The following is a 15,145-nucleotide window of genomic DNA, read 5'->3' as shown; positions in this document are numbered from 1 at the left end:
TTAACCCCTCCTTTCCTTCTCGTTTTTACCTCTTGGCAATGTTGGGGAGCAAGGAGAAGCAGAAGGGAGGTCTTCCCCCCTCCTCACCCACCTCCAGACCCAGGGTGCTCATCCAGGAGAAAAGTCCCAAACCTTTGGTGGAAGATCCCGTCCCTCGGAGGGACCCGGAGGAGGAATTTGTTGGGTTCCAGCACCCCAAGAAACGGTGGCTCTTCCCATGGGCATGGTTCAAAGTTGGCAGCAAGAAGCCCCGAGGAGCCCAGGAGAGCAGGAGAGGAACCCAGGAGAGCGGGAGTGGAACCCAGGAGAACGTGAGAGGAACCCAGGAGAGCAGGAGAGGAACCCAGGAGAGCGGGAGAGGAACCCAGGAGAGTGGGAGAGGAACCCAGGAGAGCGGGAGAGGAACCCAAGAGAGTGGGAGTGGAACCCAGGAGAGCAGGAGAGATGCCAGGCTGCTGGTCCAGACTGCCCAGAGACCCATCAAGCCCAAGAGAAGAGCACCAGAGCCACCAGTGGGGTTGAGGAGCTGCCAGAAAGCCACCCGAGATGGAGAAGGCCATCAGGAAAAGCAGGTGGCCATGGTGACAGCATTCAATGTCCTCAGGGTGGTCCCAGGAGTGGAGGGAGGTGGTGGGGATGAGGAGATGGGTGGGTGCAAAGCACGGGGCGGGGAGGTGCCCAGGGGAGGTGGTGGCCGTGGGGATGAGATGGGTGAAACTGAGCTCCGGGGTGAGGAGGAGGGAAGAAGGAGCCCAGGGTTGGGGGTGGAGGAGAAGGATGTGGCCACCACCCCTGGAGGGGATAGGAAGGGCTTGGCAAAGGGAGTGCCTGGGGAGGAGCAGAGGTGGGAGAAGCTGCATCAGCTGGGAGGAGGCATGGAAGGGAGGTTCATGGAGGAGGTGATCCTGCAGGCTGCACCCAAAGCCCAGGAGATGGGGTGTCAGAGCCACAGGCTGGAGCAGAAGGGAGCAAGAGCCAAGGAGGGCAGCTTGGAGGTGGTGGTGGGTGCTTTGGTGGACACCCGTGTGGATGTCCCCAAGGTGCAGGCCCTTGCCACACACCGTGAGATCCCCACCTCCCTTGGTGAGACCGTGTCTGGGGACAGGCAGCACCTCCCCCCGGGCTGGAGCCATCTGAGGGTGGGGAGGTCTCTGGTGGGGAGAACTCTGATGATGGCTTCCTGGCTGCTGTTCCTGCTTACCTCCTGCATGGTGATGGTGATGATGGTGATAGTGATGATGGTGATGGTGATGATGATGGTGATAGTGATGGTGATGATGGTGATGATGATGGTGATGATGATGATGATGATGATGATGATGGTGATAGTGATGATGGTGATAGTGATGATGGTGATGATGATGATGATGATGATGATGATGATGGTGATGATGATGATGGTGGTGATGATGACGGTGATGATGGTGATGGTGACAGTGATGATGATGACGACCTCCTGGCTGCTGAGGACCTCCCGGAGCAGAGAAGTCCATCCATCATGCTGGCCATGCTCAGAGAATTCAGGAATGAGGAGCGATGGAAGGAGGAATTCCCAGACCTTTGGGCTCGAGACAAGAGAGACTGTGGGTTGGTGGCCTGGGAGGTGGACGTGGGGGACATCCAGGTGCCTTTCCAAACACAACCCTCACTTTCAACAGAGGAAGAAGCCATTATGGCCAGGATCCTGGAGGGCCTTCTGGAGCAAGGCGTGGTGGAGAAAGGCTCCTCAGCCTCCAACACCCCTGTAGACCTCCTCCAAAAGTCCAACGGGCACTGGCGCCTGGTGCTGCAGTGGAAAGGTCCCAGCAAGAAGACCAAGGAGCCTCAGGAGTCCCTGAAAATCGACGAAATCCTCTCAGCCCTCAGCCCCCAGAGCAATTTCTTCTCCGTGGTGGATCTCTCCAACGCCTCCTTCGCCTTCCCCTTGGAGAAAAGGTCCAGAGCTTTCTTTGCCTTCACCTTCAAGGACCAGCAGTACCTCTTCACCCGGCTGCCCCCGGGCTTCCCCGACACCAACTCCATCGTCCACCGGCGGGTGACTCAGATCTTGTCCCAGCTGACCCCAAGAGACCGAGCTTGGGTTGTCTCCTACGTTGATGACATCCTCATCGCTGGGAGAAGCCGAGAGGAAACTGAAGGCAGAACCAGGAGAGTCCTGGAGCTGATCCAAAGAATGGGCTTCAAAGCCAAGTTCGAGAAGGCCCAGCTTGTCCAACCCAAGGTGAAGTACCTTGGAATGACCATCGGGCCCCAGGGCAGGGAGATCCTGGCCAGCAAGATGGAGGACATCCTCCAAAGTCCTCCCCCAAGGACAGCCAGAGAGCTAAAGGTGCTGCTGGGGAAGTTCCCTCAGGATCACATTGCTGAGTACTGGAAGCTGGCCTGGCCACTCCATCTCCTGGCCACGGGACAGGTCAGCTGGACGTGGGGACCGGACCAGAACCGGCAATTGCTCAGCCTGAAGGAGGCTCTCAAGAATGCTCCTCCCCTGCGGTTCCCTGACAAATCCCAACCTTTCGTGGTCAGGTTGCAGGTCAGCAGCAAGGTTGTAGGAGCCACCTTGCTGCAGGAGAACCAGGCTGGAAGTCTGGTCCCGGTGGTACACGCCTCCAAGATGCTGAAGGACCAGCAGGTCTCCTTCCAGCCACTGGAGAAGGAGTGCCTGGCGACCATCAGGGCCATGCAGAAGTTTGAGACCTTCACGGGGATGGCCCCCATCCTGATGGAGATCCCAAGTTCCCCTTGGAAGTATCTCCTCAGGGGAAAAGTCCTGGGCTTGGACCAGCAGCCGGAGCAGTGGAGTCTCCTGATGGTCAACAGGTGGGTGAAGACCAGGGGACCCCAACCCGAGCTGGAGCAATTCTCTCCCTGCCTGGTCTGGGAAGCTCCCCCCCTTCAGCACCTGCCCCACCACGTCCCCAAAGCCAACGTTTGGTTCGTGGCCAGCGACGAGATCTTTGCCAACGGCTACGCCGCTGTCAACATGGAAGAACGGTGGCTCCTGGGGGTGGCCGAGTGTCCCTACGTGCCACACGCCGAGCTGGTGGCCCTCCTGAACCTCCTGCATTGTCACCGGGGCCCCTCGCCCCTCTACTTCTACACCCGTCGCTGCACGTGGGTGGACGTGTTCTGGAGATGCCTGGAGAAGCTGGAACTTACGGGGAGGATGAGTTGCAAGCCCTTGTACCGGGACGTCCTTAAGTGGGTCAAGGACAACCCCGGGGTCCTCCGCATCGGGTGGTTGGGTGGGATCCAGACTCAGAAACCGGAGGAGAGGAAATGGAACCAGAAAGCTCTCGACAGGGCCACGGAGATCTCTTTAAAGGTGGACTCCAGCAGCCAGTACTAACCTTCCACAGCACGAGAGGCAAGAGATCGTGGGCCTGGTGTCACGGCTGGAGGCACGAGGGGGGTCGAGAAGACCTTGGCGAGGGTGAGGCAGGTGGCACCGTGGAAAGGTGACCGCGGGCAGGTGACCCGTTGGGTGCGGGCTTGTCCCCAGTGCCGGAGGAGGGACGGGAGCCTCAGCGGGCGGAGGGGACCGTGGTCCCACCTCCAGCTGGGATACATCAACAACCTCCCGAGCCCCAGGACGGGGGACGCTGCTCCCTCCTGGTGCTGAGGGATGAGTTTTCGGGCCTGGGTGGAAGCTTTCCCAGGAAAGGAGGAGGGAGGAAGGCGGCCCGGAAGCTCTGCGAGGGTGCTCGCACGCCGTGGGGACCCCCTCCGCCATCACCTTGGTGCGGGTGCCACGTCCCCTCCGGGAGCGGCTCCGGGAACGGCTCGGGCAGAAATCCGAGGTGAAGTTCCTGGAGGGACACCAAGGACAGCCCAGCTGGAATCCATCCTGACGTCCCTGAAACGGGGGGATCCAGGGGGCGGGCAAGGAGTGGCCCAAGTTCCTCCCCGTGATCCTGATGGAGCTGGGGTCCCTCCGGGCCAAACCAGCCCGGCTCGGCCTTTTCCAGATGGTTCCTGACATCCCCTTGGAGCTGAGGTGGGAACCTCGAGGCGGGGGTCCCCTTCCAGGACAACGTCCTGCGTTGGCTTGGCCAGCTGCAGGAGGACCAGGCCAGCTACAGGCACCAGCTGGAAGCCTCCTGTTCCTGAGGCTCTGGAGCTCCTCAGTCCTCCCAGTGGAGGGGGAAAAAATGGGGTGGGACTGGGCTTACTGGGGGGGAGGGAACTGGTCAGGATTGGGGGTGGTGTTTTTAGGATTAATGGGGGTGGCTTTTAGGATTGGGGGGGAGCTTTTAGATGAGGCTTTGGGTTGGGATTTGTTGTCTCGTAGGCAAGACTCTGCCTCTTGCAAGGGTGGGGAGGAGAAGGTGAGGCATGCTGGGTGGACTGGTTTGGACTGGGATGGAACTGGTTGCCTCCATAGCCCTTCCAGCTGAGGAGCTGGTGAGCGGTGGCTGTGGCGTTGTGGGGTTTCATTTCTGTATTTCCCTCTTTTTTTATTCTTCTCCTTGCTCTTTGATTTATTAAATGATTTTTATCTCTACCCAGAAGTTTTCTTGGGTTTGGTTTGGTCTTTTTTGGGTGTGTGGGGGTTTTTTTGGTGTTTTTAGGTTTGGGGTTTTGTTGGGGTTATTTTGTTGGTTTTTTCTTTGGTTTTTTTTTTTTTTATTGAGGGGGGGGGCTGTTCAGTTCCTTTCCTGTCTGGGAAGGGGTTAAACTTTTTGTGGATTGGATGTGGGCTGAGAAAAGCCCTTGATAAGGGAGGAATGCCAACTGCCAAGGTCTTCTCTGCTTTATCTCAGGCTCAGCAGCCTCCAGGAGAGGTGGAGGAGGAGAGAGGAGCCACCAACAGCCCTGCTTCTCACCCCCCCCCCTCTTCCTGACCTCCAGCTCATCTCCTCCTTCACTTCTCCTTGCACTTCAAATCCTGGGGAGAGTTTTGGGACCCTCAAGACCAGAAGGGCCCCTGGCCCAGGCTGCCCAGGGCAGGGCTGGAGTCCCCATCATGCCTGGAGGGGTTTCAGAGAAAGCCCTGGGGATGTGGGGATGAGGGACATGGGGCAGGGGGGGCCCTGGCACTGCTGGGTTAGCTCCTAATCCCTAAAATGTGGATTTTGGAGCATGTGGTGCTTTCCCTGGCAGGGCTGTTTGCCCACCTGGAGATGGGAATGGAGCTGGGAAGGGTCTGGAGAGCAAGGAGAAGGTCTGGAGAGTAAAGAGGAGGGTCTGGAGAATATCAAGAAGGGTGTGGAGAAGTTGTGAGGAGCATCTGAGGGAGCTGTGGGTGCTGATCCTGGAGCAGAGGAGGCTGAGGGGAGACCTTGTGGCTCTCTGCAAGCCCCTGAGAGGAGGTTGGAGCCAGGGGGGGTCGGGCTCTGCTCCCAAGGAACAAGGGATGGGAGAAGAGGAACTTTTGGCACAAGTCAAGTGGTGCCAGGAGAGGTTTAGGTTGGAGCTGGGGAAGAATTTCTCCCTGGAAAGGGTTGTCAGGGCCTGGCCCAGGCTGCCCAGGGCAGGGCTGGAGTCCCCATCATGCCTGGAGGGGTTTCAGAGAAAGCCCTGGGGATGTGGGGAGGAGGGACATGGGGTGGGGGTTGCTGGTTGGAGCTGATGATCTCAAAGGGCTTTTCCAACCACAAGAATTTGATGGTTCTGTCCTGTGCCCCCCCCTTTGCTGCTGAAGGGATCTGCACCTTTGCTTTCCAAAAACCCCATCACGAAACCCTGGTGGAGGCTGCTGGGAAATGGTTTATGAGGGACATAATGAGGGTTTATTATTAGGGTTTTTTAACCCAATGAGGTTTATGAGGGACAGCACAGCCATGAAGATGGGTTCCCCTCCTGGGGGGGGTCTAGGGCTGCACATCCTGTGCTGGGTTAACCCCTTTCTACACAGGTGCTCTATAAGAACATTTAAACAGGATTCACAGCATTTTGTCCCAACACACTTTTTCTCTCTAAAGTCCATTCTGCAGTTCACATCCTGATCTTCTTTCACTACTTCTCTCTTGCCTTTGTAAGTAAATGCACTAAAAACTTTCTGCTGAGGTGAAATGAGCAAACACTCTGTGTAAGTTATTACAATCTGTCACAGTCACACGATGGTTTTGGGACACAACTTTGGGGTTAACACTTCTGTTTTATAAGCAAAGTTACATAGGTTAAATGAACAAATATCACTTTATGTGTAAATCATTACATGATGATCCTGGAGGTCTTTTCCGAGCAGATTTCTTGATGGTTCAAAGGCTGTTTTGGGTCCGTGTCCTTCTCCATCTCCACCTGGTGGCTCTCCAAGCCCCTCTGCTCCTCGAAGCTGTGGAACTCGGAGTGGAAAACTCCTGGAGATGACCCGGTCCACCCGTGGAACCGAGTGGTGAAGGTGATGGGGGCAGCCAGGGGGGGTCTGCAAGCTGCTGGAAGGCAGAGGAGCAGCAGCAAGGTGGGACCTGAGCCGGGCACCCCCAAACCTTGGAGCTGCGGGGCAGGGCGAGCTGCGGGGCAGGGCAGGTAGCCCAGGGGCTGGGAGCCAAAGGCTTCAGGGCCCCATCTGCCAGCCCAGCAGAAATAAATTTAGTGGTTCTGGCAGCTCCAAGGTTGAGTCAGCACGGAGACAACCACGGGGAGGGTTTGGCACCGCTCTGGCACCGGCTGGTGAAGCCTGGCTGCAGCCAAAGGCAACAGCAGAGCTTGGAGCTTGGGGATCTCGGGATGGGTTCCAGCAGCCCTGAGTCAGCAGGGATGGGCTGGAGGAGGAGGAGGATGGTGGGGAGAAGAGGAGAAGACCCTTGGTTGCTGTTGAACATCGTCCAGCACGTGAATGACACCCCCCCCAAAAAAAAAAAAACAAACAAACAACAAAAAACCCAAAACAAACCAACCCCCAAAGCCATGGGTTGGGGACACAGCTGCTGTGGTGAGCACCCATGGGTGCTGGAGGTGGGACAGAGACCAGACCCAGGGGGGACAAAGGAGGGGGGTGGGGGGTGGAGAAGAGAGACCCCCAAAACGCTCCTGGAAATGACCGAGGGGACCCAAAAATGTGGGGTGGGGGTGACCAGGAGACACCTCTGGGTGGGGGGTTTGGAAAGTGGAGCTCAGGAGTTGGGAGGGGGGGGGGGGACAGGGTACTGGGAGACCCCCTGGGACCCGAGGAGGAGGAGGAGGAGGAGGAGGAGGAAGGAGGTGGTGACAGCCCCGGGGGTCTGCAGGGGGCAGCAGCAGCCTGGGGGGAGATGCCCCACAGCCAGGACCCCAGACCCACCTCCTCAACCCCCTCCTTGGACCAGAACCCTCTCCTTGGACCAGAACCCTCTCCTTGGACCAGAACCTCCTCCTGAGTCCAGAACCCCCTCACTGGACCAGAACCCCCTCACTGGACCAGAACCCTCTCCTTGGACCAGAAACCCCTCACTGGACCAGAACCCCCTCCTTGGACCAGAACCCCTCCTCCGCAGCCCTAAACCCCCTAAGCCAACCCCCCAACCCTTGCTGCCTTTGGACCAGAACCCCCTCACTGGACCAGAACCCCCTCCTTGGACCAGAATCCCCTCCTTGGACCAGAACCCCCTCCTTGGACCAGAACCCCTCCTCTGCAGCCCTAAACCCCCTAAGCCAACCCCCCAACCCTTGCTGCCTTTGGACCAGAACCCCCTCACTGGACCAGAACCCCCTCCTTGGACCAGAACCCTCTCCTTGGACCAGAACCCCCTCACTGGACCAGAACCCTCTCCTTGGACCAGAACCCCCTCCTGGGACCAGAACCCCTCCTCTCCAGCCCCGAGCCCCCTCCCATCGCAGCCGGTGCCCTCCCCGGTGTTTCGGGGCCATTTGTTGCTCATTAGTGCTGGGGGGTGGGGAAGGAGCTGGGGGGGGGGGCTCTGCCTCAGCCCCTTTTTCTCCCCCACCACGTCCATCCCATCTCTTCCTCCTCCTCCTCCTTCTCCTCCTCCTCCTCCTCCTCTCGCCGTGGCCACCATCCAACCTGCCCCAGCTCGCCCGTCCCCTCCTTCTCCATCCCACCTGGCTGGGAGCCCATGGGGCCACCAGGAGGATGCTCCACCAGCCCTGCCTGCTCGGGAAGGGGCTTGGGGTTTTTTTTTTTTTGGTTTGGTTCGTTGGGTTGTGGGGGTTTTTTTGTTGGTTTTTTTTTTGGGGGGGGGTGTTTTTGGTTTGTTTTTCTTTTTTTTTTTTTTCTTTTTTTTTTTTTAAATTTATTTTTGGGGTGGGGTAGGAGAAGAAAGTTTTGCTGGGAGAGGGGGGCCAAGGGTGTGAGGAGGGGGTGGGAACAGTCCCGGCCATGCTGACGTTCCCCGGGAAGGAGAAGAAGGAGAAAGAACCGGGGCGGGGGTGGATGCAGGAACCGGGGCCGTGAGGTCCGGAACGGGGCAGGATTGAACCCCCCCACCCCCCAATTTGGGGGCTATGAGAGGTGAGAGGGGAGGGGGGGGGGCTGGAAAACCTTGGGGTTGGATTTATTTGGGGGAGGGGGTTGGTGGTGGTGAGAGGGAGGGAGGGGGAGGCTGGTGAGACAGAAGAGGACCCATGGGTGCCCCCACCCCTGGAGCCCCCCTGATTTGAGGGGGAAGGGGTGTGGGGGGGGGGCTTCTCCCAGAGCCGCCCCCACCCCATCGATGTGGGGGACTGAAGGGGGGGGGGTGGGAGGTTAAGGCTCCCCCCACTTCCTCCCGGCCTCTTGTTGACTCTTTGGGGCAAAAAAAGCCAAATTTGGGGCAGCTGGAAAGTCAAGGGCTGCGCCAAGGAGGGACCCGCCAACCCCCCCCCTCCGGCCCCCCCAAAACTTTTCCGGAGGAGGGGGGGGGAGGTCGGGCGGTATAAAGGGGGGGATCCCGGGGCTGTGGTCACTCCGGTTGTGGCCGGAGCCCCCCGGGTGGGAACCCCCCAGGTGGGGATGGGGTGGGAGGGGTCTTGGGGACCCCCGGGAGGTTTTAGGGGAGGCAGGAAGGGGGGGGGGGGTGATGTCCCCTCAGCCCCTCTGGGGTTGGGGTCCCGGTGCTGAGCATCTCCTGGGATGGAGTCAGGGGAAGGGGGGGTCCAAGGAATGGGGGGTCCCACCCTTGGGAGCAGCCAACTGGGGTGGGGGTTTGGGGTCTGGGATGGGGGCACTGGGATGTAGGACCAAGAAATCTGGGATGGAGGTCCAGGATTTGGGGTTTGGGGTCTGGTTTTGGGGTTTGGGGTCTGGGATGTGGGTTTGGGGTGGGGGACCAGGATGGGGGTTTGGGGTCTGGGATGGGGGGACTGGGATGTGGGACCAGGAAGGAGATCTGGGATAAGGGCCCTGGATTTGGGGTTTGGGGTGAGGGTCTGGGGTGGGGGAGTGGGATGTGGGATGTGGGACCAGGAAGGAGATCTGGGATAAGGGCCCTGGATTTGGGGTTTGGGGTGAGGGTCTGGGGTGGGGAACTGGGCTGGAGGGGCTGGAATGGGGGTCCAAGATGTTTGTCTGGGATGGGGGATTGGGGTCTGGGATGTGGGAGCAAGAAGGAAATTTGGAATGGAGGTCCAGGTTTTGGGGTGGGGGACCGAGCTGGGGGTCCGAGATGTGGGTCTAGGATGGGGAAGCAAGGGAGAGGGACTGGGATGTGGGTTTGGGGTGGGGGACAGGGTTGGGGGTGTGGGTGGAGGTTTGGGGTGGGGACCTGGGATGTGGGGCCAGGAAGGAGGTCCAGGATGGGGGCTTGGGATGGGGGTCTGGGTTTTGTGTCAGGGATGGGGGTTCGGGGTGGGGGGTTGGGATTGGGGTTTGGGGTCTGGGGTGGGGGACTGGGATGGAGGAACAGGATGTGGGATTCTGGGATGGGGGTCCAGGATGTGGGACCAGGCTGGGGGACCAGGAAGGAGACCCGGGATGGGGATTTGGGATGGGGGAGCAGGATGGGGGGTTCAGGCTGTGGGTCTGGGCTGGGAGCCCTTTGGGACATCCCATGGACTTTCTTTGCTCCAACGGGCTTGGCAAGAAGGTGCTGGGAAACCCCAAAGCCCCTTGGCTCTGGAACCAGCAGCTTCTCCATCCCCTGGGGTTGGGGGTGGGGTGGGAGTTCATTGGCCAAATTCAACCCAATTTCCCCAAATTCATGGCCAACAAAAAGCTCCCAGAAGCAGGAGGTGGAGGAGGGGGCCGTGTCCCCAGGGGCTGGGGCCACCAGGGATGGGGATGGGGGTGGTGATGGAGTCGGTGGTAATGGTGACGGTGATGGTGATGGTGGTGGTGATGGTGGTGGTAATGATGGTGGTGGTGATGTTGATGGTGGTGGTGATGGAGTTGGTGATGGTGACGGTGATGGTGATGGAGTTGGTGATGGTGACGGTGATGGTGATGGTGGTGGTGATGGAGGTGTTGGAGGTGATGGTGATGGTGGTGATGGTGATGATGGTGATAATAGTGACGGTGGTGATGGTGGTGATGGAGATGATGGTGGTGGTGGAGGTGTTGGAGGTGATGGTGGTAATGGAGATGGTGGTGATGGAGGTGATGGTGACGGTGGTGATGGAGTTGGTGATGGTGGTAATGGTGATGGTGATGGTGATGATGGTGGTGTTGGAGGTGATGGTGATGGAGGTGGTGATGGCGATGGAGGTGGTGATGGTGATGATGGTGGTGATGGTGGTGATGGAGGTGATGGTGGTAATGGTGATGGTGGTGATGGAGGTGATGGTGACGGTGGTGATGGAGTTGGTGATGGTGGTAATGGTGATGGTGGTGATGGAGGTGATGGCGATGGAGGTGATGGAGGTGATGGTGATGATGGTGGTGAAGGAGGTGGTGGTGGTGAGGGAGGTGATGGCTCCCATGTGGGTTCCCCCAGCTCTTCCCTCGGGGGTCACCAAATCCCTTTTGTCCAGGGACCCCCTGGGTGCGGGCAGGGCCCGGGCAGCTCAGGTCCCTCCTGTGTTGAGTTGCAGAAGAAGATCTGGTGGGAGGAGGAGGAGGAGGAGGAGGAGGGGAAGAAGAGGAGATGCCATCCTTCAGCTCCCGCCCCAGCGGTGAGGAGCACCTGGGGAATGGGGGTGAGGGGTGGGGGGGCAGGTGAGGACAACCCGGGGGTGGGCAGGGGGTGGGCAGGGGGCTGACCCTTCCCTCTCTGCCCTCAGGAAGGGCACGGACCAACTGCAGCCGGTGCCAGCAGAACCTCAACCTCCAGACAGCTGTCAAAGTCCTCTACGTCTTCTCCGTCCTCCTGATGGTGGCCGTGACAGTGCTGGCTGCCCTGGGTGAGCACGGGGAGGGTCGGGAGGTCCAACCAACCCCCGCCTGCCTGCTCTCCCACCCTTCCCTGGCTCAGGTCCTTGTGGACACGAGGGTTCCTCCAAAGCACCTTCCCCATCCCGGCACGGAGAGGAGCATCCAAGCCCTCCCTGTCCTGCCCTGCCCTGCCCCTGGGATCCAGGTGGGACCCTGCGTGTGATGCCACCTCACCAAGGGTTGGTGGCTTTACCCCCTCCCCCCCCTGCCGTGGGGACCTCAGGAAGCACCCCAGAACCCAGAGGTTGCCACTTCGTGGTGTCCACGGGCCTCCCACCTTCAGCAGAGGGACGGTGTGCTCCTGGAGCCGGGACCCCGGGAGAGGCTTTGGAAGACTTAAACCAAGCCCCAAACCCCAGAGCTCCTTGGGACACCCACCCCGTGGAGCCAGGACCCACCAGCTCTGGTTCCTCACCCAGGTTCTTCAAGCCCTCCTTGCCAGAGAAGGTGGTGGGGGACAATCCCATCCCGGCGCCTGCCCACCCCCCCCTGACCCCCACACCTTTTCCTCCACAGTCTTCAAGAAAGTCGACTCCATCTCCAAGGACGTCAGCTCAGCCCAGACCTATTATGAGAAGCAGCTCGTGTCCCTCCAGGAGGATCTCCAGGGCTTGGGTGAGTGCTGGGGGTCTTCTCCAGGCCTGGGCACCACGAGTGACCCCAGCTGCTCAGCCAAGGTCTCTGGAATCTCCACTTTTTTAGGTCCCGGGGCTCCCCCAGAACCAAACCCAAACCCTCCACTTATTTCCCAAGGTTTTGGGGAGGGATGGAGACCCAAACCCTCCATTTATCTCCCAGGGTTTTGGGGAGGGATGGAGTGGAGACCCAAACCCTCCACTTATCTCCAAGGTTTTGGGGGGGATGGAGACCCAAACCCTCCACTTATCTCCTGGGGTTTTGGGGAGGGATGGAGACCCAAACCTTCCAGTTATCTCCCAGGGTTTTGGGGAGGGATGGAGACCCAAACCTTCCAGTTATCTCCCAGGGTTTTGGGGAGGGATGGAAACCCAAACCCTCCACTTATCTACCAAGGTTTTGGGGAGGGATGGAGACCCAAACCCTCCATTTATCTCCTGGGGTTTTGGGGAGGGATGAAGTGGGTGGCCTGCAGGGTGGGCTTGGTGGGATGGGAGAGCTGGCAGCACAGAGGTGGCAGGAGCAGGACGAGGGGAGGAGCTGGGGCAGGCTGGTGGCATCTGGGTTTTCCCGGCCATGGCTTTGTGGTGACCATCACCAGGGCTTCAGGGCTGCAGGGTTTCGGGCCCAGTGAGGGATGTGGGGGGTAAGGGACCCCTTCTGCCCTTCCTTCAGATGAGAAGACCACGGGGAACTGCTCCCTGTGCCAGGAGACGGGAGAGCTGGGCCAGGAGGTCAGCAAGCTGCAGGAGGAGCTGGAGGAGATCCAGAAGATGCTTTTGGTCCAAGAAATCCTGCTGGACCGGACCTCCCAGACCCACAACCTCCTCTCCTCCACCACCACCCAGATCACCGGCGAGGTGGACGATTGCTCCTTCTCCGTCCGGAGGGTCAACGAGAGCTTGGAGAGGTTCCTGGCCCAGGTCGGGGGGTGGCGGGCGGCGACGTCCCGGCTGGAGGAGTCCTTGAAGGGCTTGGCCCGGGAAGGGTCCGAGGTGGGGGCGGCCGTGAGGAGGATGAACTTCAGCCTGGGCCAAACCTCCGAGCGGATCGGGGCCGTCCAGAGGAAGGCGGAGGAGGAGACGTTGACGCTGCAGAAGGTGGTGAGCGAGTGGCAGAACTACACCCGGCTCTTCGGGGCGCTGAGGGCGGCCGCCTCGCAGAGCGGGGAGCTGGTGAGGAGCGTCCAGGGCAGGCTGGGCACGGCGGCTCGGCAGGCGGCCCAGAACTCGGAGAGCATGCACGACCTGGTGCTGCAGGTGATGGGGCTGCAGCTCCAGCTGGACAACGTCTCCTCCGTCCTGGACGAGCACGAGGAGAACATGAAGGACTTGAGCTACCACCACCGCTACGCCCAGAACCGCACGGCCGAGCGTTTCCAGAGCCTGGAAGGGCTCATGGCCTCCCACCAGACAGAGATCTCCACCATCTTCGCCAACATCAACGCCACCGACAGCCACGTCCACAGCATGCTGCGCTACCTGGACGAGGTCAGGATCTCCTGCACCTTGGGCTTCCACGCCCACGCCGAGGAGCTCTACTACCTGAACAAGTCCCTGGGCTCGGTGCGGGGCACCACGGAACTCCTGAGGGAGGGTTACGGCCTCCTCAGCGCCCGCCTGGACTTCGACATCCGCAACCTCTCCCTGGTGATGGAGGAGATGAAGGGGGTGGATGCCCGGCACGGGGAGGTGCTGAAGAACGTCACCATCTTACGAGGTGAGAGGATGGGGGAGGTCGGGCAGGTGGCTTTGGGGGTTGTGTCTTCTGGGGTTGTGCGTGGGCTCCCTGGGAGCGCCCTGGAGGACCCAAACCACCCCCTGCCCAGGCCAAGGAGATGCTGGGGTCAGACACAAAAGGATTGGGGATGGAAGGTGTGGGCTCAGCTTGCAGAGCTGTCCCTGCCTGGGAGGTGACCCGTGTCCCTCCTGGCCTGCCCGCTGGTGCCAGCCACCCTTCCAGGGCATGATGGAGAGGGCACGGCTGCCTGGGGACGGGGGTGCCCAAAGCTTCCCTGGGTGGCTCAGATGGCCCGGGGAGCAGTGAGGAAGCCAGGCTGAGCTGGTCCTGCTCCTAGCAGCACCTCCAGGGCTGGGTCACCTCCCTCTCCCTCAGGTTTGGGGTCTTCTCCCCCACGTCTTCTACTGACCCCCTTTCTCTCCTCCTCCAGGTGTCCCCGGCCTCCCAGGTCCCCGTGGCCTCAAGGGTGACGTGGGCATCAAGGGCCCCCCAGGAAGCCAAGGAGAGAAGGGTGACGTGGGCAGCCAGGGCTCACCGGGACCCCAGGGAACCCCCGGCCCCCCAGGACCCCCCGGTCCCCAAGGCCAAAGAGGTCCCTTGGGCTTGAAGGGCTTCCCCGGCCTCAAGGGTGCCAAGGGCAGCTTTGGGCCATCTGGCTCGAGGGGACAGGGGGGACCCAAAGGGGACCCCGGCCCCCCAGGGCCTCTGGGGGTCACGGGGCCAGAGGGACCCCCTGGCCCTCAGGGTGAACCCGGCCCCCCCGGGACCCCCGGGGCTGGGGGGCAGGTGGGTCCAACAGGACCCAAGGGAGACCCTGGCTTGAGAGGTCCCCCCGGGCTACCGGGACCCCCGGGACCCCCCGGACTGTAACGGGGCTGGCATGGGGACGGGGGGGGTCCCCATTGTCACCCCCAGGGCACCCAGAAAGTTACAGGTTTGGCATGGGGACAGGGGGGTCCCCAGTGTCCCCCCAGGGTGATGACCCTGGTATGGGGACAGGGGGTCCCTACTGTCACCCCCCCCCCCCCCCAGGACAGTAACGAGGTTGTCATGGGGACAGGGGGTCCCCAATGTCCCCCCCAGGGTGTCCCCGGTGGGGGGGGTGAGGCTGAGCCTCGCAGGACAATGGGACAGAGGGGTCCTGGGGTCCCCCCCAGGGTGGGGGGGTCGGGGCTGGACTCCGGCTCTCAGGGTGGGGGTCCCCAGGGGGGGGGGCACAGCTGGGTTGTGTCCCCAACACCCCCCCAGCCACCTCTGTGCCCCCCCTCAGCTCCCCCTGTGTGTCCCCCCCTGCCCCCCCATGTACTCCAGCACAATAAAGCTCCCTGGGGACCTTCGGGCTCTGCCTCGTGTGGGGGCACCCACAGAGCAGAGGGGGGGGGCAGGGGTGGGGGGAGGCGTGTGGCACGTGTGTGAGTGTGGGGGGACGTGTGTGCAGGCGTGGGGGTGTGAGTGTGCACGCGCGTGCATGAGAAGTGCATGTGCGTGGGTGTGCACATGTGTGTGCAGGGCTGAGGGGGGTGTGCACATGTGTGTGCATGG

At 60.8% G+C, this 15,145-nt stretch overlaps 1 protein-coding gene across 2 annotated transcripts; it reads left to right on the top strand.

Annotated features, from left to right (window-relative positions):
- The first annotated feature begins 8,239 nt into the window (after window positions 1-8,239).
- Window positions 8,240-14,930, top strand: SCARA3 (scavenger receptor class A member 3). Of its 2 annotated transcripts, none has more exons than XM_071742344.1 (6): window positions 8,240-8,392; window positions 10,888-10,968; window positions 11,077-11,196; window positions 11,744-11,842; window positions 12,539-13,582; window positions 14,034-14,930. In XM_071742344.1, exons 1-6 carry the CDS (start codon window positions 8,386-8,388, stop codon window positions 14,471-14,473), a joined length of 1,791 nt encoding a protein of 596 aa, XP_071598445.1. In that variant the 5' UTR covers window positions 8,240-8,385; the 3' UTR covers window positions 14,474-14,930. The 2 variants fall into 2 exon arrangements, with proteins under 2 accessions (XP_071598445.1, XP_071598446.1); XM_071742345.1 differs by having other exon boundaries at window positions 10,828-10,968.
- Window positions 14,931-15,145: the final 215 nt, after the last annotated feature.

Source organism: Heliangelus exortis, chromosome 3 (genome assembly GCF_036169615.1).
Source record: "Heliangelus exortis chromosome 3, bHelExo1.hap1, whole genome shotgun sequence".
Lineage (NCBI taxonomy): Eukaryota > Metazoa > Chordata > Aves > Apodiformes > Trochilidae > Heliangelus > Heliangelus exortis.
The sequence above is the reverse complement of the archived record's forward strand: the minus strand, read 5'-3'. Positions and strand labels throughout refer to the sequence as shown.

Coding starts and splice junctions, on each gene's coding strand:
- SCARA3 (XM_071742344.1), top strand. Junction 10,969..11,076: donor CTTCAGCTCCCGCCCCAGCG/GTGAGGAGCACC, acceptor CTCTGCCCTCAG/GAAGGGCACGGACCAACTGC. Junction 11,843..12,538: donor GGAGGATCTCCAGGGCTTGG/GTGAGTGCTGGG, acceptor CCCTTCCTTCAG/ATGAGAAGACCACGGGGAAC.